This window comes from Peromyscus eremicus, chromosome 10, assembly GCF_949786415.1.
Source record: "Peromyscus eremicus chromosome 10, PerEre_H2_v1, whole genome shotgun sequence".
Classification (NCBI taxonomy): domain Eukaryota; kingdom Metazoa; phylum Chordata; class Mammalia; order Rodentia; family Cricetidae; genus Peromyscus; species Peromyscus eremicus.
In genome coordinates, this window is record NC_081426.1 from 97,017,184 (window position 1) to 97,044,353 (window position 27,170).

Consider the following 27,170-nt stretch of genomic DNA (forward strand, 5'->3'; position numbering starts at 1 on the left):
GGAGGAAGTGAGCATGTACAAGAGGTCAGCTGAGCAGGGAGGGGCAGTCTGTCTTTGTGCCAACTGCCAAAGACCTGAAGTATCTCCTCCTCAAGGCACGAATAACTTCTCATTCCCTGCTAAAGTCTTACCTATCTACTCTGAAATCTAGATTCCATTATAAGCAGGTTCAAGAGATTCTCTTAGAAATGGACATGATTTCTGATTAACAAGTCTACACACTGGTGCCTACCTTGGAGGGTTATTAGGAGAATGGTCCTCATTTACAACGCATTTAAAACAGTGCTAGTAGGCAGGCAGCTCTATTAAAGGCCCTTGAAGCAACACACAATAATAAATTCACTCCAAAGAAACAGTGTCATTAGAGTGTATACAGTCTGTCTGCTTCATCCTACCGGTTACAGCCTGCTTTGTGAAACATCTCTGAGGGCCTCGTGTTTGAACAATATGGCATGCACAGAATCCAGTTCTGCTTGAACTTGGAAGGTGACCCTCTTGGTGCATTACTAGGTTAGGTTTCATTTCCTCCGTTTTTGTTTCTCTCCAATTAACAGTTATGGTTTTGTTTTTTAGGTCTCACATTTCTGGCTCATTTATTTTTATGGGCTGATAGGGTTCAGTTTATAATAAGTACTTCATTCTTGTTAGATTATGGCCAAGGGCAGGTGAAACACAGGGCTATGAGCCCTGCCACTTTTACAAACAATGCATGGGACCCTTTTGCCCTTACCATAGGCCTAGCCATAAGGACAGAAAGGAATGTTCTTGTTTCTGATCACAACCCACCCATTAACTCTGGTGTCAACACAGTAAAGAGCTCTGCTAGAGACCACCATGTGCCTTGAGCAAATGTGGCAGCCTAGGCATACTTACCTTTCTTGCTGGAGGAGTCAGGTCAATTTCCATTGATTCTATTCTGTTAAACAGTGAAACATGCTAATGAGACTGAAGATTTACTATAATTTTAAAACATCAATTTAAATATCCTTGCATGTAATAGGCAAAGAATGAATTTCCCAGCCCTTTCATGGGGTTGTCAGGTATAAGTCTGCTACTTCCTGTGTATCCTACTAGCTGTTCATTGACTGTAAATTAGGCATAACTTCTCCAGAGCAGAGCTACAGCCCCCACATCTATTTTTTAGTTCTTCAACTGTTGCCTAGTACCACTGACTATACTAGCAGGAACATTCATTTACTGCTATTAACACATGTGGCTAGCCCACATGTTACAGCATTCATTAGTCAAAAAGTAGACAGGGAAACATCAGCTGGCTTTATTTTCAATTTGGCCCACCCCTGGCCTGGCTACATGATGGTAGTGACCTCAGAGCAAAGAGATACTGTAGCTAGAGTTTTCCTGCCTGGCCCACGGTCAGGACAAATCTCTCTCACCAGCCAGTCCCACAGCCGCTCAGACCCAACCAAGTAAACACAGAGACTTGTATTGCTTACAAACTGTATGGCCATACCAGGCTTCTTGCTAACTATTCTTGTATCTTAAATTAACCCATTTCTATAAATCTATACCTTGCCACGTGGCTCATGGCTTACCAGCATCTTCACATGCTGCTTGTCATGGTGGTGGCTGGCAGTGTCTCCTCCCACCTTCCTGTTCTCTCAATTCTCCTCTCTGTTAGTCCTGCTTATACTTCCTGCCTGGCCACTGGCCAATCAGTGTTTTATTTATTGACCAATCAGAGCACACATTTGACATACAGACCATCCCACAGCAAGATACCCTTTCTTAACTACTCCAGCAGGAATCCCAGGATGGCTCATTAGCTCAGCCTATATACAGAGTTGCTCCAACATCTATTTTACATTTAATTTTCCTGGACAGGGATGTCACCTCAAGAGTTTTCCAGATTCCTACCTTCCTCTTTGTCTTCAGTGTCTTCAATCCAGATATATGTTCTACATAATATTCTCTAGGTGACTACAGCTAGAGACAGTCTGCTTGACTGGCCTGATGTCTTTACACTCCACAAGAAGGCACAGATGTTCTACAGTGACTACTAGAGTAGTTGGACATCCAGTGAACTGTCCATGCTATTAGTTAATGGCTGAGATTTGGAGACTTGGAGGGAGAACCAGATAGGAAGAAAATGTAGATGTGTCCATAGATATGACTATAGGTTACTCAATTTTCACAAATTCTTACACCATCCCACCAGGCCCACACACCTGTCAGGAAGTGAAGAGTTGGGTGGCAGCAAGAGATATCCATTTGGCTTTGCTGAAGGAACAATGATAAAAAAAATTAGTCTTTACATTAGTGCCTACTTTTTATGGCTCAGCAGCAGGTATCTTTGTATTTTCCTTTATGATATTACTTCACTTACTTGAAACAGAAGTTTTAATTGTGTTGAAAGCTGCTTGTTGTGATGACCTCATACTAAATAGATGGAGTAAAGTTATTGGATTAATTAATGAAATTGATTTCTCCCTCATTCATCCCAAAGTATAAAAAGGCTTGGAAATAGTTAACTGCATGAATTTCTACACATTCTCTTGGCCTATTGCTTTATTCCTTCACAACTAGAAAGCAAAGAAAACCAACACTGGCCACCATGTGCACATAACTGATATTTGTGGTTGCAACTATTATAATGATGGATCATTGGCAAGTTATGTTTTAAATGTATGAAATTCAAATGCAACAATAAGAGATACTAATGGCTAATCAGATTTAATGGCTAACAGGAGAAATGGAGACAAGTAGATGAGGGTTCTGTTTTTTTTTTTTCCCCAGCAAAGCAAGCCTGGATTTCTGTGACAAAAGGCAGAAGAGACAACCTTGCCTGAGGTCTGATACCTAATAATCCTATTCAATGTCTGCTGCATGCTAAGCAGTCTGTTCACAGTAGGATGCACCCTGGGCCCCTCTGTCTACCTGGCCTAGCTTACTAGATATGGAATGTTTATGTGAATGTAGGGCAAAGCATATCTGTTTCCACAGACTCACAAAACATGTATGAACAATGCAGATGAGATACTGCAGCCTAGTCTGAATGTTAAGATAGTGCTTGCAATCAGCCCAGTCAGACCAAATAAGCTAAGAATAGACATTCATCAACAATTGTGACTTGGACCTCTGTTATAAGGTCACTTCATGGAGCTGTCCATAATATTCATTTCTCTCCTCAGTACCATTTCTCATAACAGCACATGTCCCTGTCTGACATATAAGTTAATTTATTGCCCTCCCTCAAACAAAAGCATTTGAGCACAAGGAGTTGACATGCTTGGCTCACATGAATGTCTGAAGTCAAGAATGGTGCCTCTTAGGTGCCCATGGAGGCCTGAAGAAGGCACTGAATTTCTCAGAACTACAGTTATAGGCAGCTGTAAGCCACCTGATGTGGGTGCTGGGAACCAAACCATGGCCCACTACAACAGTAGCAAATGTTCTTAACTGCTGAGCCATTTCTCCAGCTCCTCAGTTTTTTTTTGAGAATAAGGATAGATAAAAGAGGTCCTTTTCTTTAAGATGGAGGCAAAGAAGAGGTTAGTCAGGAGCTATAACAGGTACTCACACCTGCCTCTCAGTTGAATTCCCAGGCCCAATATGGCCATGACACCTTTAGGTGCTTGGTTGGTCAGGCCAGTAGGTGTCCACACAACTCAGGTTAAAAAACCAAACTGACCATTTCACACATAAAAGCTTCACAGGAAATTGTACCATTATCTCAGAAAAAGACAACCACCACTGGACAAAATATAAATCATGTCTTATATCACGGTGTTGTCTAAACTATGGTGTGTTATGGAGTCCATATTTCATGGACATTTATCTGTGCAAATAAAGAGTTTCACAGTTGCAGTATGGTTAAGGGATTGTCCAAAACAAACAAGAAATGTTTGTTATTTTCCAGATAGTAAAATGTAATATACTTCTGATTATTCATAGCACTTTGAGATGTGCCTCATTATAATGCATGACTATGTGTCTCATATTAATTGCTAACTTGATAGGATTTAGAATTGCTTAAACCTTTGTCATATTAGTGCGCAAGTTTCTAGATTTGAGTTGATTGAGTTGGACAACGCATTCTAAATGTGGGTGTGGTAACATGTAGTAGGACAGGCCCATAGGGTCGAGGAAATTGGTCAAACTAGTTGCCAAGGCATGCACATAATGTACTTCTTTATGAGCCAACCTGGAGTCTGCCTGAGGGCCTAGCAACAGGCACTGTCAGAGTTCCTGGTCGCTGTCAGAGTTCCGGATCATGCCCCGCCAATGAGAGACGACCATGCAATGCCACCAGACTGGGACACAGCTTGAGTGCTGGGAGGAGGGTATATAAGGCCTTCCCCATTACTGATTAAACGAGTCTGCTGTTTGCCTTCAACTGACTCCTGGTGTCTCTTGCTCCTTCTTACCCCCTCCCCCGAGGGAGCTGTTGGGATCCACCAACAGTACCATCCAATGGGCTAAGAGGGTCTAGGAATAAAAATGAGAAAACAAGCTGGCCATCAGGTTTTATCTGTTTCTTGACTGCAGAAGCCATATGACCAAGTGCCTCATTGCTACTACCTCCATGCCTTCCCTACCACAAAGGACTGCCACTTCAAAATGTGGATAAAAATAAACTTATTTCCTTAATAAGTATATGCTTTTGTCATAGCCATGAGAAAAATAATTAATATAGAAAATTGGTACTGAGAAGTGGTACTGTTACTGTGATAAAGCTGATCACATGGTTCTTAGGATTTGGAAACTAGTTTTCAGGGAGAATGTGGAATAGTTTGGAACTTCAGGTTAGAAAATTCTTAGATATAAAACCATAAGCAGAGCTTAATGGGCCAGTCTGGTGGGAGTTTGGAAGAATAAAATGTTCCGAGAACTTAAGTGAGGCTGAATTAAAAAGAAACAGACTAATTTGATTGTGGAGCATATTCCAAGATAGGATAGTACTCAGACTATGCCATGGTTACTGCTCACTGCTCTTACCTCTTATCCAGGTGTGCAGGAAGAAAGAGCAACAGTAGAATGAATAAATAAGTAAATTGCTCCTTAGCAGGGAAAGGGCATAGTTTAAAGTTTTAGATAGACAAGGTGGGCGGTGAGAAAACAGCTGTACTTGTTAAACTCTGCACTGGGAAAATAGGATAAGAGCTCTAGACAAGACTCTAGCCATTAAAGGCTCCATCTTGTGAAAGCCAAATTCTTTTGAAAGGAAAGAGTCTAAACTGAGAATGAGTGACAATCACAGCCTAGGGAAATGTTTCCTCAGGATCAGCTTGGAAGGCACACACAGAGGTTGATGCAACTATGGTCCAAGGGGCTAGGCTCAAGCTGGCAGCATAATTTGGTAGCCTTGTCCATGTGGTGTTGGTTCTAAGGAATGGAAGATGAAAGAATAAGGGAATCATAGAGGCTTGTATTAAGATTACAGAAGGCCACTGAGACCAAGCAATGTGGGGTATAGTTGGCTTCTATGCAAGGTCGTCCTGAAGAACTACTGTATGAAGATGTGAAGCTGAAGCCCAATGGAGACCCCAGAACGCTGGAGATGCCAGGATCATGGTACAGTAGCAAGGAGAGCTGTAGGCATGGAGTAGGGCCATCTGCTGTGGGATGGTCTGTATGTCATGCAGTTTGTAAGCAATATAAGTCTCTGTGTTTACTCGGTTGGGTCTGAGCAGCTGTGGGACTGGCTGGTGAGAGAGATTTGTCCTGACTGTGGGCCAGGCAAGAAAACTCTAGCTACAAATGGCACCCAATGTGTTGGTAAGTGTTTCCACCTAAAACCTGAGTAAAAAGATTCTAAAACGGAGCTAAAAACAGTTCCTAGTTGTCTCTTTCAAGTTAGCAGCAGCCTGCGTGTTTGACCTACTATCTACTATGGCGGGTTCCTGGTGTGCACGCTCAATCTGCAGTATGGCAGGAATGAGGCCTCTGCAAGTGGCACATTAAGCTGCGTGGTGGATTTGGCCTTTGCTAGTACAAAACAAAAAGAGGTTTCTGGGCTACACGCTGCTTTGATAGAAGCATAGACCCACTATTTCTGAGAGTTGATGGCTCCCAGAGCTGGTGGAAAACATACCACCGCCATGTTGGGAAGCTGAAGTGTGTGGAGCCAGCAGCCACAGCACCAGCGCCGTTTTAGGCTTAGAAGGCTGCAGTTTAAAGCAATAGGCTCAAGGTAATATAAAAAATAAGCCATGTAAAGATGGCTACCACACAGAGAATCTGGATTATGTTCTCTTTGATATTCGTAACTGAAGAAAAACATTTGATTGCAAAAGCTGTTGAGTTATGCCAAAATGTATATTTTAAAGGTACCTTGACTTCAAAATTTGGATGTAAGGATATATTGCTTTGGAAAGGAGGCTCTGTTTTTGTTTCCACAGAGAGCCAGAGGCTATGGATTTGTTCCAGATTAAGATACATCAAGTTTGACCAGCCAAGACCCCCTGAAAGGTCTCTGATGACACCAAGGCCCAGATGATCCAACATCCAGAACCATTTCAAGGCAACTGGCTCAGCCAATACACCCTCACGGACTACTCCATAATCCTAAAATTTTCTTTGTGTCCCCATAAGATACAGTGCCCCCCTCCAGCAGGAAGTAGTAAGAGATGCTACGCCCAAATTCCCAAATATACCAAGCTGGCTTTGGAGATGTGTAAAAGTTAAAACCTTCCTCTTTAAAAAAAGAAAAGAGGAATTGCTGTGGGATGGTCTGTAAGTCAAATTGCTCTGATTGGTCAATAAATAAAACACTGATTGGCCAGTGGCTAGGCAGGAAGTATAGGCGGGACTAACAGAGAGGAAAAAAGAAAGAACAGGAAGGCGGAGGGAGACACTGCCACCCGCCACCATGACAAGCAACATGTGAAGATGCCAGTAAGCCACAAGCCACGTGGCAAGGTATAGATTTATAGAAATGGATTAATTTAAGATATAAGAACAGTTAGCAAGAAGCCTGCCTCAGCCATACAGTTTGTAAGCAATATAAATCTCTGTGTTTACTTGGTTGGGTCTGAGCGGCTGTGGGACTGGCTGGTGACAGAGATTTGTCCTGACTGTGGGCCAGGCAGGAAAACTCTAGCTACAGCCATCTCCAAAGAAGAGCTTTATGCATTGGAGTGATGGGCTACCCAAGTCCTTTGGAGCTGAGATGATTCTAGCAAGACCCTTGAGTGCTAGACATGGACCAATACAATTTGGTGTTTTCCTTTCTTGGTATTAGTCTTGTCTACCTTTGCTTTTCCCCTATTATTTCCTTTTGGAATACAAATGTTTAATTTGTGTCACTGTATGTTAGAAGTACATAACTTTTTTTTAAATTTTATTTTATAGAATCTCACAGTTAAGATATAGACTGTGTCTCATAAGAGACTCTACATTTATACTTTTGAGCAGTTTTGGAACTATTAAAGATTATGTGGACTTTTAAAGTTGGACAGCATTTTTCATTATGAGATGGTCATGGTAGAAAGTTATGGCTTTAAAACAATGTGCAGGTATGAAGTTGACAAAGGGTAGACTGGTGATGACTAATATCAACTTTACAGAATCTAAAATTTCATAGGAAACAAACCTTTGGGCATATCTATGAAAGAATTTATAGGTTGAATTAAATGAGGTAGGAAGACCCACCCTAAATTTGGGTAGCACTATTCCACGAGCTGAGGTCTTGGACTTAATAAAAAGGAGAAAGTGAGCTGAGAACCAGAATTCATCTTTCTCTGCTTTCTGAATGTAGATATGATATGATCAGCTGCCTCAAGCTACTGCTGCCATGCCTCTCCTACCATGATGCACTACTGTACCCTCAAACTGTGAGGCAAAATAAATCCCTCCGTCCTCAAGTTACTTTTGTCACAGAAATGAGAAAATTAACTAATACAATGATTTACTCAATATAAGTGCCTTGAAGAACACATGTCATGCCAAGTTCTCCCTCAGCTGGCTGCCACGTCATGCACAAGAGACTGCAGGTAACCACCATTTGCATTATGGTCACTGTAATTCCTGGCCCCTTAACAATGCCTTGGGAATCATTTGTAAGCCTCTATGGGGACCCTTCATCTCTTCCATCTGTTTTTGTCCATTTCAGTGATATGGAGCTAGATGACTGTCCCCACAAGGCACTCTTACCTTTGTAGTCGCTTGATTTGTAGCACTGACTTTCTGAGGGACTCCTCCAACTGAGAAATCTGAATATAAATATGACCCCATTATTAGACAGACTATTCCAAGAAGCAGTTCAGAGAACATACTTGGTTTGTCTACAAATGTGACATTTCAGCAAGCCTGGCTCATCAGGACCTTTGTACAGAGCTGGGTCAGGTCACAGCTCTAGAGACACCCAGCTCAGTCTCTACAAGGCAGTGGATCTGAACTAGCCAGTAGGAGCCCAGAGCATGAAGCTCTGCTAGGTACTCTTTAGAGAGTCCGATGTCGAGTCTGAGACATGTCCTCCTCTACATAGGTGATTTCAGAATGCAGCCTACAATATGTTAGGGTTTAGATCTTGCTTTCTCACAAGGCACTAGGAAATGAAAAGGGGTAGATTTAAAGTCTCCTAATTTATAGTGCTTATGTAAAACCTCATAGAGAGAGAGAAAGAGAGAGAGAGAGAGAGAGAGAGAGAGAGAGAGAGAGAACTTGAATTAAAACAATATGACATTGAAATTACAAGATCAAACAATTCAAGAATCAAGAGCTTGATTTCGTTTACCTTTTCTCGATAGAAGGCCACCAGTCTCCTCCTATGTTTTTCTTGAAATTCTGAAATCTGGTAAGACAACACATTTTAGCTATTGAGGGCATAAAGTCATAGCATAATTCTTGTGGGAGTAGAAGGTTGGTAGGAACTTTAAGAGTGGGTTGCAGCATGTTCTGTTTTACATGTACTCCCCTAGTAGACTTGCATTTCCTCCCACAGGGACAGTCACAGATTCCTTGGGTTTGCTTGTGGTTAATGTCTGACCAGAGTGGACAGATAGCTTAGATATTTCAAGAGGGACAGAATGCCAGAAGGCTATAAAATGCAAAGGCAGGTAAGCTTATCCAATATGAACTCTAAACAATAAGGCTCTTTGTCTCTCCAGCAGTCTTCCTGTTTAAGATGCTCTAGTGGCGTGCTTACTCTTGTGGTAAGTAAGACAGAACACATGGTCCCATTTTGATTGTAGTGATTATCCGAGGAAGGCCTTCTGTCCAGTGAGTGACATGCTCTAGGACAGTGTTAGAGAGGTGGAAAGAGTTGAAACAAGGAAGCCCAGCATGGTGAGTACAGCTGGTAGATACCAAGGTAGCCTTGTATGGACTGTTAGAGCCAGCTACATCTGAAGCCAGCACATCCTTGTCCTCACACTCACAGGAAAACCCATGTATCCTATGTAATTGGGCTTCTGAGAAATGGCAGTGTGAACAAGTGAGCAGTGGTCTGAGGCTCACTCAAAGAAAGAAAGAAAGCTTGTTGATGGTTTGAGTAAATAGTGTCAACCATTTAGCTGAGACACTAAACTGTCACTCCTTTAATCTAATTCTGCCACCACTTAGTGCTGGGTCCACAAGTATAGGGTGATTATAGGTAACATTGATATTTTAAGGTTCCATACATCCCTCTAGGTAATAATAGCAGACACAAGGATGGTCTTCATTCACCATACTTGGCTTCCCTTGGATCATAGTAGCATCAGCTTCTATATACCTTCCAGTATAGTCTGTTGTAGAAAGCAACAACTCCACAGAGTATGCAACTCATCCACTATGAGAGCCTGCTCCTAGAGATGGGACTATATAGGGCATGAACCTTCAGGTCAGCAGTGACAATATCATCCCTATACCTGAGCTCGGGCTCTACATTTTTCATGTGGCTTAAGTCTTTGAGTCACCAAAAAGAATCACAGCTTTTGAAACAAGACAGGGACAATCGAATGACTACTGCTCATATAGCTAAGTATAGACTCCTTTGAGGCCATCCCTGTAGGAATCCTCATTGGAGTAACAGTCAATATCCTTGAGCATCTTCCTCAACTGTGTAAGCAACTCTTGCCCCTCAAAGCCCAACTGCAAGGGCCTTGTCATGAACCCCCTCTTTGCCTGCAGGGGTAACCCCGATCTTCCAGCTCTTAACACTCATGGTAGATTAGTGATAGACCTTCCTTCCCTGACTGTGAAAGTCCACTGGTGTCATGTTTGAACAGGTAAGGCTATGTCTGGGGGATTTTCTTTTCCTTCATTTTCCTCTTCATATTTGTTAAGGCGCATGACATATCCATGCTCTAAATTTGACCTAGGGGCCAGGTGGAGCGGGGAATTGTTCTGGTAGCAGACTGATGTCTCCAGTTTCTGTTAGTAACCTAAAACCTGCCAGCTGCTTATCTTCTGCCATCTTCCTCAGTATATCCCATACTGGTAACAAGAGAGAAAACTTAATTTGCTAAGCCACTCTCTCAGGGACCCACATTTCTGTAGCATGTGCCAACCAATCAGAATGTAGGCTCCCAGTGGAGTGAACACTGGAGTCTGGCAAAGCCTGTTGATGGGGAATGCTCCCCTTGCCAAGGCATGGTGATTTTTGTATAAGGACCCTAGTAAGAGCAGCTTTCAGGCCTATGGATGATTGTCCAGTGTCCACAGATGCAGATTTGGCAGACACAGCTTGCCCCTAGGATAGAGCCAAATGGAAAGCAGCATTGGAACCCCGAATCTTGTCATGGTGATGGGCTAAGGATTCTTAGAGAGACAGGCTTGCACTGTAGATGAGACTAGTCCAGAGAGCCTCTTATAATGGGAGCAGGCGAGACCCCAAGCATTTGTGTCACTGAATCTTTAGTCTGCCTGAACTTTCCCAGGTCTGTAATCTCAGGTTGTCTAGGAGTTCTGGCTTGTGCTCTAGAGACTAGAGTGATAGCAATGGCCTCACAAAGGAGATTTCATTAGTAAAACAAAGTGAAAAAGCACTGTGAAACCTGGGAATGGTAGCATGCAACTGTACTCCAGCATCTGGGAAGATGAGGTAGGAGAATTATGAGTTTAAAACTAGCCTAGGCTGTATAGCAACTTCTATGCTAGTTTATAAATAATGACACCCTGTTGAGAGAGAGACAGAGAACACAAAGGAATTATATGGATTGAGACAGCGGAAAAGGCCAACCCCAATGCTGAGGAAGCCCTATGCTAGACCATTGGACCAGGTCTGTTTCAGAGACAAGAGCAGCACAGCTAAGAAAGAGAAGACAGGAGGATGGACTGAGGGGCAGGGAAGGATGGCTTCCTCTGAAGATTAGCATACCACAGGTTGTTCAAGAAAACAAGGTAAATGACATGGAACCTTGGTCTCAGCATAGGGGACACTGACACATGATGTTATGGACAGAGGTCTAGTGAGAGTGTTACTAACTACAGGAAGTAGCATATAGCAAGTATGTCAATGGAGAGAAGGGTAGGAAGGAACTGAGAGAGAGGCAAGTGTCATAAGAACCAGGAAAAGGATCCATGGAGCTATATGCCATTTTAACAGGAACAAAGCAAGGATGTGCAGCCCTGGGTGACTACCCACAAAGGATAGTCTCAAGAAGAAATCTACTGATTGAACTTAACAGAGCTCCACCTAGGTGGAAACTGGTCTTCCAACTGAGATTATTAGAAATATAGCTGGTATCTGTGGGGGAACAATGTCTAAAGAAGGGTAGATCTAAATTAAGTTGAGCTCACATGTGTCTTAATGTCACACAAAAGCACAAAAAACAACATAGATCAGGCAGATAATGTCAGCACTGAAACTTTTATGTTCAACTATTTTACAAGTGAGATGGTTTTAAAAGAAAACTCAGTGAAGGAGAAGATATTTTCATACTCACCTCTGCAAGAGACTGGCCTCCAGAACACTTACATCACAGGGTCTCTGAGGTAATGTGCTCTGGGCATCACCAAGTTAAGCCTCAAGTTCACAACTCACCTGAGAGGTCTCCTGAGAATACTTCTTACACAGACCATCTATGCCCAGAAACAATGTCTGGATATTGGAGTTAGTCTGAAGAGAAAGCAAATGACTATGTATAAACTTCTGGCCACTAGTTAAAAAATTGTCTTTCAAGATCTACAATTAACTATACATAACACAAACAGCAATTCACCCATGTGAAGGTAACCACACCTCTACCTCAGGGCTGTGGTAGTCCCTCTGGACCATATGCCCCTTTATATATATATATATATATATATATATATATATATAAAATGTGCTTCAAAATGAAGGTAAAAGGGGTGACATTTTTCCAGACCACCACCACCACCACCACCACCACCACCAACAACAACAACAACATCAACAACAACAACAATAAAAGCAAAACCAACCAACCAAACAAACAAATAAACAAAAACCCAAGAGGATTTGTCACCAACAGATCAATACTAAAAGTAAAAATAAAGGAATTCCCTAAGGGTAAGAAATGATCATTGACAGACCACACAGTTTGGGAGGCAGCAAAGAGCAAGAGAAGAGGAAGTATGGAGAAAATTCAACCAATTAGCCATGTGTGGTAGTGCTGGGTTGTCAATTTAGCACAAATTAAGAGCCAATATTCCATCTGAGAAGGGAGAGGATGGTAGAAAGATCAATGGACTGAAACCACCTGAAGTCCATGCATGGTCAGGAAAATCTAACTTAGATGAATCTTTAAAAAAAGATTTTATTTTTATTTTAATAATGTGTATAACCTGTGTGTCTATATGTAGGTATGTTCATGTGAGATCAGTGGAGTCAAAAATTAGCTTTCTGAAAATGCTGAAATGAGTTCATAGTACTTAATACACATTTGGCAAGGCTGCTCAAGAAAAAAGGACTCATAATAGTCACTCAAAATTAGGAGGGGGGAAGGAGCCATATGTGGAGGGAGACACATGACTTTAATCCCAGCACTTGTGAGGAAAAGGCAGGCAGACCTCTTTAAGTTTGAAGCCAGCCTGGTCTACATAGCAAGTTCCAGGATAGTCAAGACTACATAGAAAGACTCTGTCTCAAAAATCCAAAGTAAGTAAATAAGTAAAATAAAATAAAAGAACACCATTCTAGACCTTATGGACATGTTTTGAGGTAAGTAAGTACATAAAAATGTAATTGATACTGAAAGTATATAAAACTCTAAGTGAATCTCCATGGCTTCAGAATTTTAACTTTACAGAAAATCATTGAGATGTATAGTTTGGGGATGGGTTTGAGTGGCTATGTTAATCTAGCCATGTAGTTTTTCTATTTGTGAGTTCATTATAATAAACTTATACATGCATATATACATACATATGTACATAAATACATACACATACACATCCAGGCTGGTCTTAAACTTGTTATGTAGACCAGATTGGCCTAGAACTCCAGTCTCTGCCTCCTAAGTGCTGGAATTAAAGGCATGTGCTACTGCTCCCTACTCTAAGAACTTTTATGAAGTTATAAACTATGATTCATCAAACTTGAATATATAATTCAGGAAAGGGAACTTTCAACTACAGCTTGTATATGAACATGGGTGCAAGAAATTCCAAGTGAAATAACAGCAAATTGAATCTATCTGTAAAAGCTGAAGTATGTCATCACAAGTTGACTCTATTCCTAGAATCTTACTACTTTTCTGTAACTCTTGATAGTATTCTGTTTTACCATATTTTGTTCCTGCCAATGACTCCAGACACTACTGCATATACAAATATTCTAGAATAGGACCTAGTGAATAGCAAAGTCACTGGTGTAACACATTTTTAAAAAAATTTATTATTTTTTCCATACTGATCAGTTTCCCCTCCCTCCTCTCCTCCCATTCCCTCCTTCCCACCTCTCTCTGGCCCTCCCAATCCATTCCTCCTCTGTTTCTGTTCAGAAAGGGGCAGGCTGCCCATGGGTATCAACAAAGCATGGCATATCAAGTTGCAGTAAGACTAAGCACCTCTCCTTGTATTAAGGCTGGGCAAGACAATCCAGTATGAGGAATAGGTTTCCAGGAGCCAGCAAAAACATTAGGGACAGCCTCTGCTCCCATTGTTAGGAGTCCCACAAGAAGACCAAGCTACACAACTATTACATATATGTAAGGGGCCTATGTCGGTCCTATGTAGGCTCCCAGGTTATTGGTTCAGACTCTTAAGTTCCTATGAACTAGGTTAGTTGTTTCTGTGGGTTTTCTTGTAATGTCCTTGACCTCTGGCTCCTGCAATCCTTCCTCCCTCTGTTCATCAGGATTCCCTGAGCTCAGTCTAATGTTTGGCTGCTGTGGGTCTCTTTTTCATCAATTACTGGATGAAGACTCTCTGATGATAATTGGGGGTAGTCGCCAATCTGATAATAGGCCATAGCCACTTGAGGCTATGTATCCCCTATTACTAGGAATCTTAGCTGGGGTCATCCCTGTAGATTTGTGGGTATTTTCCTTGTATCAGGTTTCTACCTAACCCCGAAATGCACCCCCTTTTCAGTCATCTCTTTTAGTACTCTCTCCCTCCAACAACCCCCAACCTGATCCCTCAAGTTCTTATCCCCACCTGCCCCCAGTCCACCCAGGAGATATCTATTTCCCCTTCGCAGGGAAACCCATGCATTCCCTTACCTTGTGGCCGCCTTGTTACCTAGCCTCTCTAGGTCTGTGGATTGTAGCATGGTTATTCTTTACTTTACAGCTAATATCTACCTATGAGTACATACCATGTTTGTCTTTCTGGATCTGGGTTACCTCACTCAGGATGATTTTTTTTTCTAGTTCCATCTATTTGCCTTTTAATTTCCTGATGTCATTGTTTTTAACAGCTAAGTAATACTTCACTGTGTAAGTGTACCACATTTTCTTTATCCATTCTTTGGTTGAGGGTTTTGTTTCCAGGTTCTGACTATTAAAAATGAAGCTGCTACGAACATAGTTGAGCAAGTTTCCTTGTGTTATGATTGAGCATCCTTTGGGTATACATCCAAGAATGGTATATCTGGGTCTTGAGGTAGATTGATTTCCCATTTTCTAAGAAACTGTCATATTGACTTCCAAAGTGGCTGTACATGTTTGCATTTACACCAACAATGAAGAAGGTAACACAACATTTGTACATACTAATAATGAATGCTTAGGAGATGATATTTTCAAAGCTGCTGTGGTAGCTCTTTAAAGCAGCCAACACCTAAGGACGGGGCTACTAGAGTTTGCAGACCTCCAAGGAGAAGCATTTGTAATTTACTGAGAGGTGAGAGAGCACCTGAACAAAACACACCCCAAATTCATGAGCTAAAGGAGCCATTACTGGATAGATGTCAATTGTACCTTAACAACTATAAAATAAAAATGTCAATGAGGGAGGGGGAAGGAGAAGGAGAGGTATTTTCATAATCAGATTATTTGAAGTAGGAAGACCTACCCTAAATCTGGACCACATCTTCTAATGGCAGCCCATATAAAAGAACATAGAAGAAGGAAACTGCTTTTTGCCTCTTGGTAAGCTCATCTATCTTGTTGCTAAGGCATTCTTTCACCAGTATTAGAACCAGGTTTTTCAGGATTCCTGCATAGATCAGCAGCTCCTCAGGAATCCTCCAGGACTACAGCACCAGATTTGGACTGCTGAGATACCCAGCCTTGTGGACTGAACAACTACCAGATTCTCAGCCTTTCCATTGTGAGACAGTCATTGTTGGACTACTCTGGACCACAGCTTTCACAGCAAATCATTCCTCCAGTGGAATACCCTGAATGCCACTGCTACTGTCCATGTCACTGCATAGGTTCTCAGGCAACTTGTAGTCCTTTCTTTCAGGTCCTGTTATGATCTGCAATTTATGAACTAGAAACATAAGGAATATTTTTGGGCCCTCATCATGGCCCAATATCTAATGGGACCTAGGTAAGACAGTGAAGAAATGCTTAATGGACCAGAAATAGAAGGACACAGGCCTCAGGGGGCTCATTTTCTGCAGAAGATCTTTGCTAGACCCTCTTTGCCTTCTGAAGCACATTTGCCTCTTTATCTCCAGCCATGGTTCTGTCTGTTTCAGGGATCTCCAAGGTTAAGGAGCACAAGGAGTTTCCCTTACCCAGACTGGTCTTTATTATTACAAACATGACTATATTACTTGCAGTCTAAAAGGCAGAGATTTTCCAGTCTCATTAAGCATCTGTCTCCTTAAAGTTTCCTATTCTTTTCTACCTCTAACTGAAAGCCAGTTACACTTCACTTGGACTCATTCTTCCTTGTGGTCCCTTAGGGAGGCAAATTCCAAATAAAACATCCTTCTGCTTTGCTCTGAGGTCATGAGAGGCTTTCCTTCCAGAGGCCCAGTTGCCCCCTGCATCTTGCAGGTATCTGATTTACTGCATTGGTATTGTATTTCATGTGTGAACTAGTAGTGGCTCATTTTATTGACAAACAAATCAATACACAAATATGTCTCCTGTAAAAGTATCGATCCAGGCGCACCTTTTGAATAGTCTGGGACATTTCTGAGAAAATCTGCTTATATAACGGATTTGAAGGAATAGATTAAACTAGAAACCACCAGAGGGCACTTCCCTAGAACTTACTTCCTAGACTTAAGCACAGGTACAGATGATACACACTGAGCACATTACAGAAGCCTTCCTACTGCAGGTCATATATTTGTTGAACATAGATACACACGTTCAACCAGGGGTAGAATTGCTGAGTTTCTGGAGTATGCTCAAAAAGAAATTCTGGTGGTTGAGTGAAAAGTAGTCTGGGGTGAGAGAAATTCAGAAGGTGTGCAGCAGGGCATGTTACATAGAACAATAGAAATGACAGTTACAGAGACCTAACTTGAATGCTGTGGGGGACAGACTATGGCCATCTGAGAAAATATTCCAGAAAGAGCAGAAAGACCAGGCATGAGATGGAGTCATCCTGCTGCAGAAGTAGCACCATGTTGAAATTGCTGACCTGGAGACCAGGAGGCCCCCAGAGGCCAGGACACAAGAGCCCTTTGACTTTTTCCTAAGAAGAATGACTCATAAAAGTGGGATATGCCCTACATACAAGTAGATTCACTGGCTACAGAATGAAAAGCAGGAAGGATTGGCACCTGTGGTAGGGTATAGCAGTAGGGAAGGAAGACATGGGTTCCCAAGAGACTGCTGAAGGAGAAGCCTACCATGTGTTGATGGCTTAGGATATAATGTGGCAGCAAGAGCAGAAGGAATGGCCTCAATGTTTTTAGCAGCTTCACTGCTTGCTAAAGGTTCATTTGCTTGCTCTCTCATACAAAGAAAAAAGAAGATAGGCTTTTTACAAGCAGCCACAGAACAGCCATAACTACCATATATTAAAACATAATAAAAGGGGCTGGAGAGATGGCTCAGTGGTTTAGAACACTGGCTGATCTTCCAGAGGACCCAGGTTTGATTCTTGGCACCTCCATGGTGGCTCATAACTCTAACGCCAGTTTCAAGAGATCTGACATCATCTTTTGGCTTCTGTGGGTACCAGGTACATATGTGGTACACAGACATAAATGCAAGCCAAACAACCATACACATAAAATAAAAAAAAACAATTTAAAAAACACAATGAAAATCCTGATTAACTAAAAAAAATAAATACTTTAAAGCCAAAACCTCTGTTCACATGCTATAAAATAAAATTTCAGCACAAAGGTGATGGTGGAGCTAAAGTCTAACCATTTAGAAATTAAAGATGTTCCTATCTTTCTTCTCCTCTCTCCCTGCCTCCATTCCTTCCTTTCTTTCACTGTAGCCAAAGCTGATTATGAACTCACAGCAATCTTTCTGCCTCAGCCCCCCAAGTGTTAGGATGTTTGGCATATGTCACCATGCTCAGTTCTGGAGGAAGAGGCAGGCAGATCTCTGTGAGCTCAAGGCTAGCATGGTCTACACAGAGAGATCCTGTATCAAAATAAAAAAAAAAGAAAAGAAAGAAAAATGAAAGAAAGAAGAAGAGCAAATTATAGACTGTGGAGATATCTCAGTGGTTAAAGGATGAGGATCAGAGTATAGATCCTCAGAACCCACAAAATGCCAGGTGAGCATGATAATCCACCTGTAATTCTAGCACTTAGAAGGCAAAGACAGAGGATCCACAGAGCAAGCTGGCTAGCCAGACTAGCCATATTGATGAGCTGAGTTCAAATCAGAGACCTGCTTCAATGAACAAGGTGTTAAGTGATTGATGAAGACTCCTAGTGTCAACCTTGGGCCTCCATATGCATGTATGCACATACACATGCACTACCCACATGCACATCAAACATGCACATTCATGAAAAAGAACACATTATAGCTTATTCAAGAATCAGGAAGATTTGATACAACTGACATCCAGGCATATCCACTTTAGTTCTATTTATAAAATACATCAGATTAACTTATTCTTTGGTATAAACTTTCACATGATTCCAGGAAAGCAGTCCTCAAGACAATACAGACATATAGTGCATGGAAGGAAATGGACAGCTTAAATACATTTATTAATGTCCTAGTTAGGATTACTATTGCTGTGATGAAACACCATGACCAAAACAGCAATTTAGGGAAAAAAGGGATTATTTTGCGTATACTTCCAGATTACAGTCCATCATTGAGGGAATTCAGGGCAGGAACTCAAACAGGCAGGAACCTGTAGGCAGGAGCTGATGCAGAGGCCATGGAGGGGTGCTACTTACTGGCTTGCTCATTGTGGCCTGCTTTCTTTCTTTCTTTTTTATTTATTTATTTTTTTTGGTTTTTCGAGACAGGGTTTCTCTGGGCAGTTTTGGTGCCTGTCCTGGTCTCGCTCTGTAGACCAGGCTGGCCTTGAACTCACAGAGATCTGCCTAGCTCTGCCTCCCAAGTGCTGGGATTAAAGGTGTGTGCCACCACTGCCTGGCTCAGCCTGCTTTCTTATACAACTCAGGACCATTAGCCCAGGGGCTGTGCCCTTTCTATCAATTGCTAATTAAGAAAACCTCCTACAGGTTTGCTCACAGCCTGATCCTATGGAGGCATTTTCTCAATTGGGTTCCCTCTTCTCAGATGATGCTAACTTGGGTCAAGTTGACATAAAACTAGCCAGCACAATTAAGAATCAAGAAGGGGCTGGGCATTGGTGGTGCACCTCTTTAATCCCAGCACTCTGGAGGCAAAGACAGATCTCTGTGAGTTTGAGGCTAGCCTGGTCTACTGATCTGGTTCCAGGGTAGCTCAGGGATACACAGAGAAACACCGTCACAAAAAAAAAAAAAAAGAAAGAAAGAAAGAAAGAAAAAAGAAAGAAAGAAAGAAACAAGGGAAACAAGTGGCCTAAATATTCAATCCAGGAAGCTGGAGAAGGGTCAAGGTCAGAGGTTCTCTTTCCAGACTGACCCTGGCCTTATGGAAGAAAAAGGCTGCAGAGCTACGTAAACAGTAGAATGTGGCATTTACAAGGAATTCAAACTGTTAAGTGTGTTAAATGTTTAGAGAAAAATAAGGTACTTTCTATTAAAAGTTAAATATTTTCCCTTTTTTCTACTTCTAGGAACTTATGCCATATAAATACTCTAGCAATTTTGGACAGAAATTGGTAAAAATGATGAGTGTAAGGCAAAACAAATAGACAAAAAAAAAACCCACCATAAAAAAGATTGTTTAAAAGGAAAACAGTAAGATATTATGCAATCATGTAAAAAGAATGTACTCCAAACATGGTATCATTTAGAGAACATTCTGTAAAAAGAAAAGTCATAAGATACATGGACTAGGTGCCACTCCTGGATGTTGTCAACTTTTGAACAGGATCTGGGGATGGCTACATTCTCTATTATGACTTTCTATATTGTCTGAGTTGTTGGGTAACTCTGTTTTTGTTATAAAAATCATGATGTTTAAAAATAGCAGTTCAAATATACATTTGGAGAACAGGCATAGAAGAGACAAATCATTTGATAAGAAATTTATACCAAAGAATAAATTAATCTGACATATTTTATAGATAGAACTAAAGGCACTGGTTTAAGACAATGGAGCAAATAATTAACTGACTTTAACTTACATTATGAACAATGCTCTTAATTATTCATTATAACTTTTATGAAAAACCAAACTTGTCCAATTAGGAAGCCAGTGTTGTACAAAGGAAATCTAACCCATTTTCATTTCTAAGAACATAGCACAATCCAATAAACTGTGAATAAGGCCAACCTGTGGGTAAGAAGGAAAGTATAATAAGGTTTTAAAACCAAATCTTGATTGATATGGAGGCTCTTGTCTGTAATGTCAGCACTCAGTAAGCTAAGGCAGAAGGATCTTGTGTTTAAGGACATCCTGGATGACACAGTGACAAACACATGACAAACAAATTTTACTTAGCAAAAATAAACAAAAATAAAGAAAATTAAAAACAAACATCAACCAAAACCAATCAACAGTAAAACTGAATCACAGAACAAACAGCAAAACCAAATCCTGCTATGTTTTATTACTCACAAGTCTCAGTTAATCTAGCAAAATGAATAAAAATTTTAGATATTAGTTACTAAAAGTTTAAACTCAAGTTAAAAGGAAATAATACTATAATGAATATTCAAATTCTAGAGATTTCAACTTACATGTTTTGAAAGTAAAACTGTATGACAAGGAACTTGACAGATCAAGCATTCATCCTTTTTACCTATCAAAGAAAAAAATGTTTGATTACATTATACTGAACAGTGCTGTGAAATATGTGTGAACACAGACTGAGTTAGAATGCAGGATTACAATGTCTAAATGTTTTTACGTTCTTATGTGATGAGGCTGTGGACTCAGTGAAACACTTATACAACCATTTACTTTTCTGCTTTGTAAATGTGCCCCCACAACAGTGACCATTAAGTGTCAGCAATACTTAAATTAGATTTTACAGTAGTATCCTTTCTCTCTCCCCACACCCAGTGCACTCGTGTGTGTGTGTGTGTGTGTGTGTGTGTGTGTGTGTGTGTTTCATGCAGGAACTCACATACACATAATGTTCTACCATTAAATTTTAGCACCAGCCCTTTTAAAATTTTCTTTTTAGGGCTAGGCATGATGGCATACACCTTTAATCCTAGCACTCAGGAGACAGAGGCAGAAGGAGCTCTGTGAGATGCTGGTCTATACAGTGAACTCCAGGATAGACAAGCCTACATAGATACCTTATCTCAACAAAACAAAACAAAACAAAACAAAACAAAACAAAACGAAACAAATACCCCCCCAAAAAAAAACCCCAAAACTTTTTGAGACTGGGTTTTGCTAAGTTGCCCAAACAGGTACCCTACCTTTTAACTAGATACAAGGCAAGCACTACCACCTGGTTAGTGATTTTAACATAAAAATTTTAACAATTTAAAATGAAAATAACTCCTTTAAGCCTCTATAATACCTCTAAAGGTCACCATTACATCACCACTGTGTTCCTGCTACCTAAGAACCAGTCTCAGCTGAAGCACAAAAGGTTTATACACCTGTTTACCTTCAAGCATGTAACTAATTCACCTGCTCATGCTCTAGTTCTTTGCTGACCACCTAGAGGGATTCTGTCCATACTCCACTATCCTCTTCTCCATGAAACTGACCTCTATCTTGGCTTGAATCTGAACTCCATGGCTAGCTCTCAATACCAGCCTTGTTATTTCATCCATTCTTATAAACAACACTCTAGGCCCATATCTGTGGCTACCAAGTCCTAGACCTCCTTAGTACCCTATGTAAAAATGCAGACTTGCCACAGAATTTCTTATAATTAAACTCCCTATGTTGAGATAATTGTATATTCTCTCTCTCTCTCTCTCTCTCTCTCTCTCTCTCTCTCTCTCTCTCTCTCACACACACACACACACACACACACACATACACACACACACACACACACACACACGGTAGGGGGTGTTGAGAGTGAGCAAATGCAAGCACATCAAGGTCAGAGGGCAATTTCCAAGAGTCTCCTACAGTATGTTCTACAGATTGAACTCCAATAATCAGGCTTTACAGCAAGTATGGTTAACTGCTGATATATCTTTACCAACCCCTCCTCTCTTCTTATAAAGGCCTTCAAGTCACCTTTCCCCACCCCTAGCATCCACTTTCCACATGTTTCTATTCTCTTTCTTACTCCATGTTCTATTGCACTCTCTCATAGAGATGCTGCACAGTAAATGATTACAGAACAGACTCACAAGCATTGTGCTGGAGAAGGGAGATTGAGAGGGGAAGAGAGGAAATCCCTTGCAGCTCACTGCCAAAGTGGCTGATATTTAATATATACTGTTTATATGTCAACTAAAAATAAATACTACACTAAAAGGCCATTAGAGGACCTGAATGAGCAATCAGCAAAAAGATAAGAGCCAATAAGTGTATAAGAAAACTTTGGCCACTCAGGAAAAACACACAAGTGAGGAGGGCACATCAAAGCAGGAATCTAGATAGGCACTGCCTCTATGGCGAGCAGTTTGGCCTACTTTAATGTGCACATCCACATTTTAGCAGTTCTACCCCCAAGTGGAAAACTGTTTTAATAGTCAAATGACATAAAACATAAATGTCTTTTGGTAGGGAACAACTTATAGTATAGTAACTGAGGATATTTACAACCTTAAAAATAAAACAGACGTGTGTGTGTGTGTGTGTGTGTGTGTGTGTGTGGCAGAGCCAGGTGGATCTCTGTGAGTTCGAGGCCAGCCTGGACTACCAAGTGAGTTCCAGGAAAGGCGTGTGTGTGTGTGTGTGTGTGTGTGTGTGTGTGTGTGTGTGTGTATGTGTGTGTGTGTGTATGTGTGTGTGTATGTGTGTGTTTTCGAGACATGGTTTCTCGACATGTGTAGCCATGGCTATCCTAGAACTCTCTCCATAAACCAGTCTGACCTAGAACTCAGAGATCCACTTGTCTCTGCCTCCTGAGTGCTGAGATTAAAGGCATGCTCCATCACTGCCTGACTGAAACAGACTAATTTTAACAGTGAAGGCAATCTGTGCCCTAGTGAGCAATACAAGCAGTTTACTAAATAGTATACATACTATATCATTTGTTTTAAAAATCTGAAATACCATGGCCAACAAACTAGATCAACTTGAGTAAAAACACTTGCTACAATGTGTAATCCACATGGTGGAGAGAGAGAAACAACACCTACAGATAGTCCTTTGACATCCACCCCACAGTGTGTGTGTGTGTGTGTGTGTGTGTGTGTGTGTGTGTGTGTGTGCAAAATTTCCATCAAGGGCTGGATAGATGACTCAGTAGTTAATAACACTAGCTGCTCCTCTAGAGGACCTAAGCTCAATTCTCAGCACATGGTGTCTCACAACCTTCTCTAACTACAGTTCTAGAAGAGTCAATGACCTTGCAGATACCAGGCACAAACATGGTGCACAGGCATACATGCAGGCAAAACACTCATACATATAAAAATAAGTAAAAAATTAAAAAAAATTGTATTACCTGAAAAAGTCTGGGAGGATATCAGATTTTAACAAGAGTGTATGAACAAGAATCACTAGAACTAGCTAAGTTAAGACTCTGTCTAGAGGCCCCTATCCTTTTCCTCCAACTTTTTTTGTGTGTCTCTGGGGTTGATATACTTCCAACAAGCAGTACCTGTGGTTTTTGAAAGAATAAGTTCAGGGTATTGGAACCTATGTAGGCTTCATGATTCAAGAGCCGGAAGTACCTTGATGTGCCCATATCCAAGACCCTAAACTAGTCACCCACACCAGTGTTGGGTGGGGCCTTGTAATTTGCAACATCATGAAGGCACATACATATCTTTAGGTTATGTGCTAAATTGTTTTAACTTTATTTCAAATCATTGGTGACTTCTATCACTGACCCAGTAGATATTTTCAAACACTGATTCTTTGACTTCAGGAGAAAATCTAGGACATCTACACACCTCTACTTCCTTCTTTACCTAACATCTTTCTTCTGTTTCTATTTACCACCTACAAACTATACTTCCCAAGGTGGTAGTATTTTCCAACTGCCTTATCCTTTGGCACTTACTTCCATGTTACTGACTCACCATTAACATTTCTGACTCTTATGAATTCCAGATCCCCAACTAGGACTACCTCTTGTCTCCTCCCTAGCCAGCTCCCACAAGATAGGGCCTAAAGCAGCAGTTCTCAACCTGTGGGTCGTGACCACTTTGTGGGTCAAAGGCCCCTTTCACAGGGGTCGCCTAAGACCATCGGAAAACATATTTACATTACGATTCATAACAGTAGCAAAAGTAGTTATGAAGTAGCAATGAACATAATTTTACGGTTGGGGGAGGGGTCACCACAACTTCAACTGTATTAAAGGATCACAGCATTAGGAAGGTTGAGAACCAGTGTTCTAAGGTGAGGCTTACCAGCTTTGCCCTCCATTCTGCTGTTGTTCCCTGTACAGCATCTATCAGCAAGAGTTCAGCTCCTTACTTCCTTGAATTAAGTCTGTTGAATCTGCTTAGCATTCCCCAAACCCATTTCTCCTGATCCCAGGGGTACATCTTGCTTATCACATTGCTTCTCACAAGTCTCACTACACAGTTTCTACTGAATTTCTCTCATTACAGACTACTTTTCACACTAGGCTTCCTCTTAGAGCATACACCAGAAAACCAGGAATTCTACCCCTGGTTGCATACTTGTACCTACAAATACACGAGCCAGAATTTTCACAGTAGCATCATCTGTCATATATCTGGAAGCCACTATGTTAGTTCAACTAATGAATAATTTGGAGTGTGACCATACAGCAGAGTTCCATGACTGTGACACCTACATGTACAATGCTCACACAAAATACTGTGTGTAAATTCCTAGACAATTAAGGTAAGGCTGGGAAACAAAATGAACCAGAAGTTTCCGAGAATCTTCCGTGGATTGGTGGTGTACCTGTTCCTTTACTTGCCAAGTTAAACATGTCGGTCACTTTGTGAAAACCCACTGCTTCTGCACCCCTCCACCCTCTCACCACCCACTCCCCCGCCGCAGAAGCTTTACTTCAACAACAAAAACATTCACATCTGACAAACTGGCCGCTGCAAACCAGCTTCCACTATGCAGCAGCTGTCTTTCTGCAGTTCCAGCTCTGGATCTCAGTGGGGGTTCGGTGGTACTGGAGCAGTGCAGGCCCATAGAGGTCTCGTGCCTCTGCCCCGCCCGTGGGAGGAAACCCACGCTGTGAACCATGGCCAGCGACCCTCCTTCGCCCGTTTCCTCTGCCCACGCACCTTTGCGGAGGCAAGAGTCGCAGTACACGTGCCCGCAGCTGGTCAGGCTGAAGGACGACTTCCTGTGCGGCGGCTGGAAACAGCGATTACAGAACACCCAGTTGGCCATGACCGCAGGCCCACGTGAGGCCCACGTGAGACCCTTGCGAGATCAGCGAGGCCGCCGAGGTACGGACGCACTTCTAGAAAGACAGCTCTGCGCCTGCGCTAATTTCAGCGCATGCGTACTAGGGCGTGACTTCCCGCGCAGACAGGGAACCAACCTTGGAGCGGATCCAGGTTTTCTGAGGAAGCCAGTACCAAGAGCACTGAGGCAAGGAAAGGCTGCCTTCTTGTTGATGGAGGGAAACCTGACAGTGTGGGCCAGGACAGTGGTTTCTGGTACATCATGAGGAAGTTGGTGAAACTGGACATCAAGGGAGACTGGGTGGATCAGACCTCAGGGTAGAGATAGGCCCAGGGACATCTGTACATGCCATAATGGAGATGAGGGAAAACGGGGAACCACTGAAACCAAAGAGAACCATGGTGTCCTAGCAGGGCTGGAGGAAAGGACTACCAGGAGGATGGGGCATGGAGTTATGGACCAGGCTAGCAGGGCCGGAAGTACCGAGGGAACAATGGTTGAGAGATTATATCAGGGCAGGACAGGAATCCCTGCTTGCCACCAACATGTACACAAGAAAGGACTTAATTTAAGGAAGATCATTTTACCTTTGAAACAAAAGATAGTGGAAGGGGCTAATTTCTGGTGATATTAAAAATTATTTCAAAATTAAAAACATTTTTTAATAGTTGTTTCTTACATAATTCTGGATACCTTTCCTTCCCATTTCCTAAGTCTGGAAGGGTTGGTAGAGGCTGTATGAGAAAGTTCCTGGGCTATTTACATGTATGGAGAAAAGTTTAATGTCTTTTAAGGAATTAGGAAAAAGTAAAGATGCATTTGATCTGTGCAGAACTGCATTTATTTCATCAAGCCCTTAAAACATGGCTGGTCGAAATTATGCTGTTAGCATAATATAGAACCCAGGTTTACAAACTTAGTATGAATAAAAAGATATAAAATATTGTTTTTGTATTAAGTGTACATTAAAATTAAAGTAATTTTGTTTCTTTGTGTTATATATGTGAGGTCTCTGTGGTGATTTGAGTAAGAATGGCTCCCATAGGCTCATATATTTGAATGCTTAGTCATCAGGGAGAGGCACTATTTGAAAGGATTATAAGGATTAGGAGGTGTGGCCTTATTGGGGATAGTGTGTTACTAGGGATGGGCTTTGAGGTTTCAAAAGCCCACACCAGGCCCAGTGTCTTTCTCTCTCTGCTCTATTGATCTCTCCCTGATCTATTGGTCAGGATGTAGCGCTTAGCTACTGCTCTAGCACCTGCCTGCATGCCACCATGGTTCCCACTGGTTAATATACTAAACCTCTGAAACTATAAGAAAATTCCCAATTAAATTTTTTCTTTCATAAGAGTTGCCGTGTTCGTGGTGTCCCTTCACAGCAGTAGAACAGTGAGTAAGACAGTCTCCTTTTGCTGCCAGGCTGATCTCTACTTGGGGGCTCTAGGGATCCTCCTGTCTCAGCCTCCTTAGGAATTAGCATTAGAGGCCCATGCCACATGCCCTGTCTGATAGTATTTTGATATGTTAGATTAAATATATACCATAAGGGTTAAAATTGTACCCTTTTGTAAAATACTTTTTAAGTTCTGACCAGATAACTTAAAATTGTATCTATAGCTCATTGGTTGTTGCTGATTTATATAAAGCTTAAAATAAAATGATGTGCTTATTTTGTTACATTATTAAAGTAACATTTTTACCAGGAATGCCATTCTGTAATATTAACTTCAACCTTTAATGTCTTTTAAAGCATAAAATAAGACACATATATGCATATATTTTGGTTTATTGATTCAAAATTGTGCAAATTATTTGCTTTCACTTATAATATTTTAAACAAGCTTCTTAGCTATGGAGAAATCTTTACGGTGT

At 41.4% G+C, this 27,170-nt stretch overlaps 1 protein-coding gene across 3 annotated transcripts in view; it reads right to left on the bottom strand.

Annotated features, from left to right (window-relative positions):
- The window catches only part of Rnf212 (ring finger protein 212), a 71,102-nt gene that overhangs the window by 10,093 nt on the left and 33,839 nt on the right, over positions 1-27,170 (bottom strand). Inside the window, exons 1-8 of one of the 3 annotated variants that reach the window (XM_059274980.1) lie at positions 25,169-25,374; positions 20,537-20,598; positions 11,927-12,001; positions 8,696-8,752; positions 8,113-8,171; positions 2,345-2,397; positions 2,187-2,238; positions 874-916 (exon numbers count right to left, since the gene is read on the bottom strand). In XM_059274980.1, the coding sequence (XP_059130963.1) occupies positions 874-916; positions 2,187-2,238; positions 2,345-2,397; positions 8,113-8,171; positions 8,696-8,752; positions 11,927-12,001; positions 20,537-20,598; positions 25,169-25,277 (510 nt within the window). In that variant the 5' untranslated portion in view covers positions 25,278-25,374. Of the gene's footprint in view, positions 1-873; positions 917-2,186; positions 2,239-2,344; positions 2,398-8,112; positions 8,172-8,695; positions 8,753-11,926; positions 12,002-20,536; positions 20,599-25,168; positions 25,375-27,170 lie in introns of those variants that run through there. The other 2 variants (XM_059274979.1, XM_059274981.1) reach the window with 2 other exon arrangements.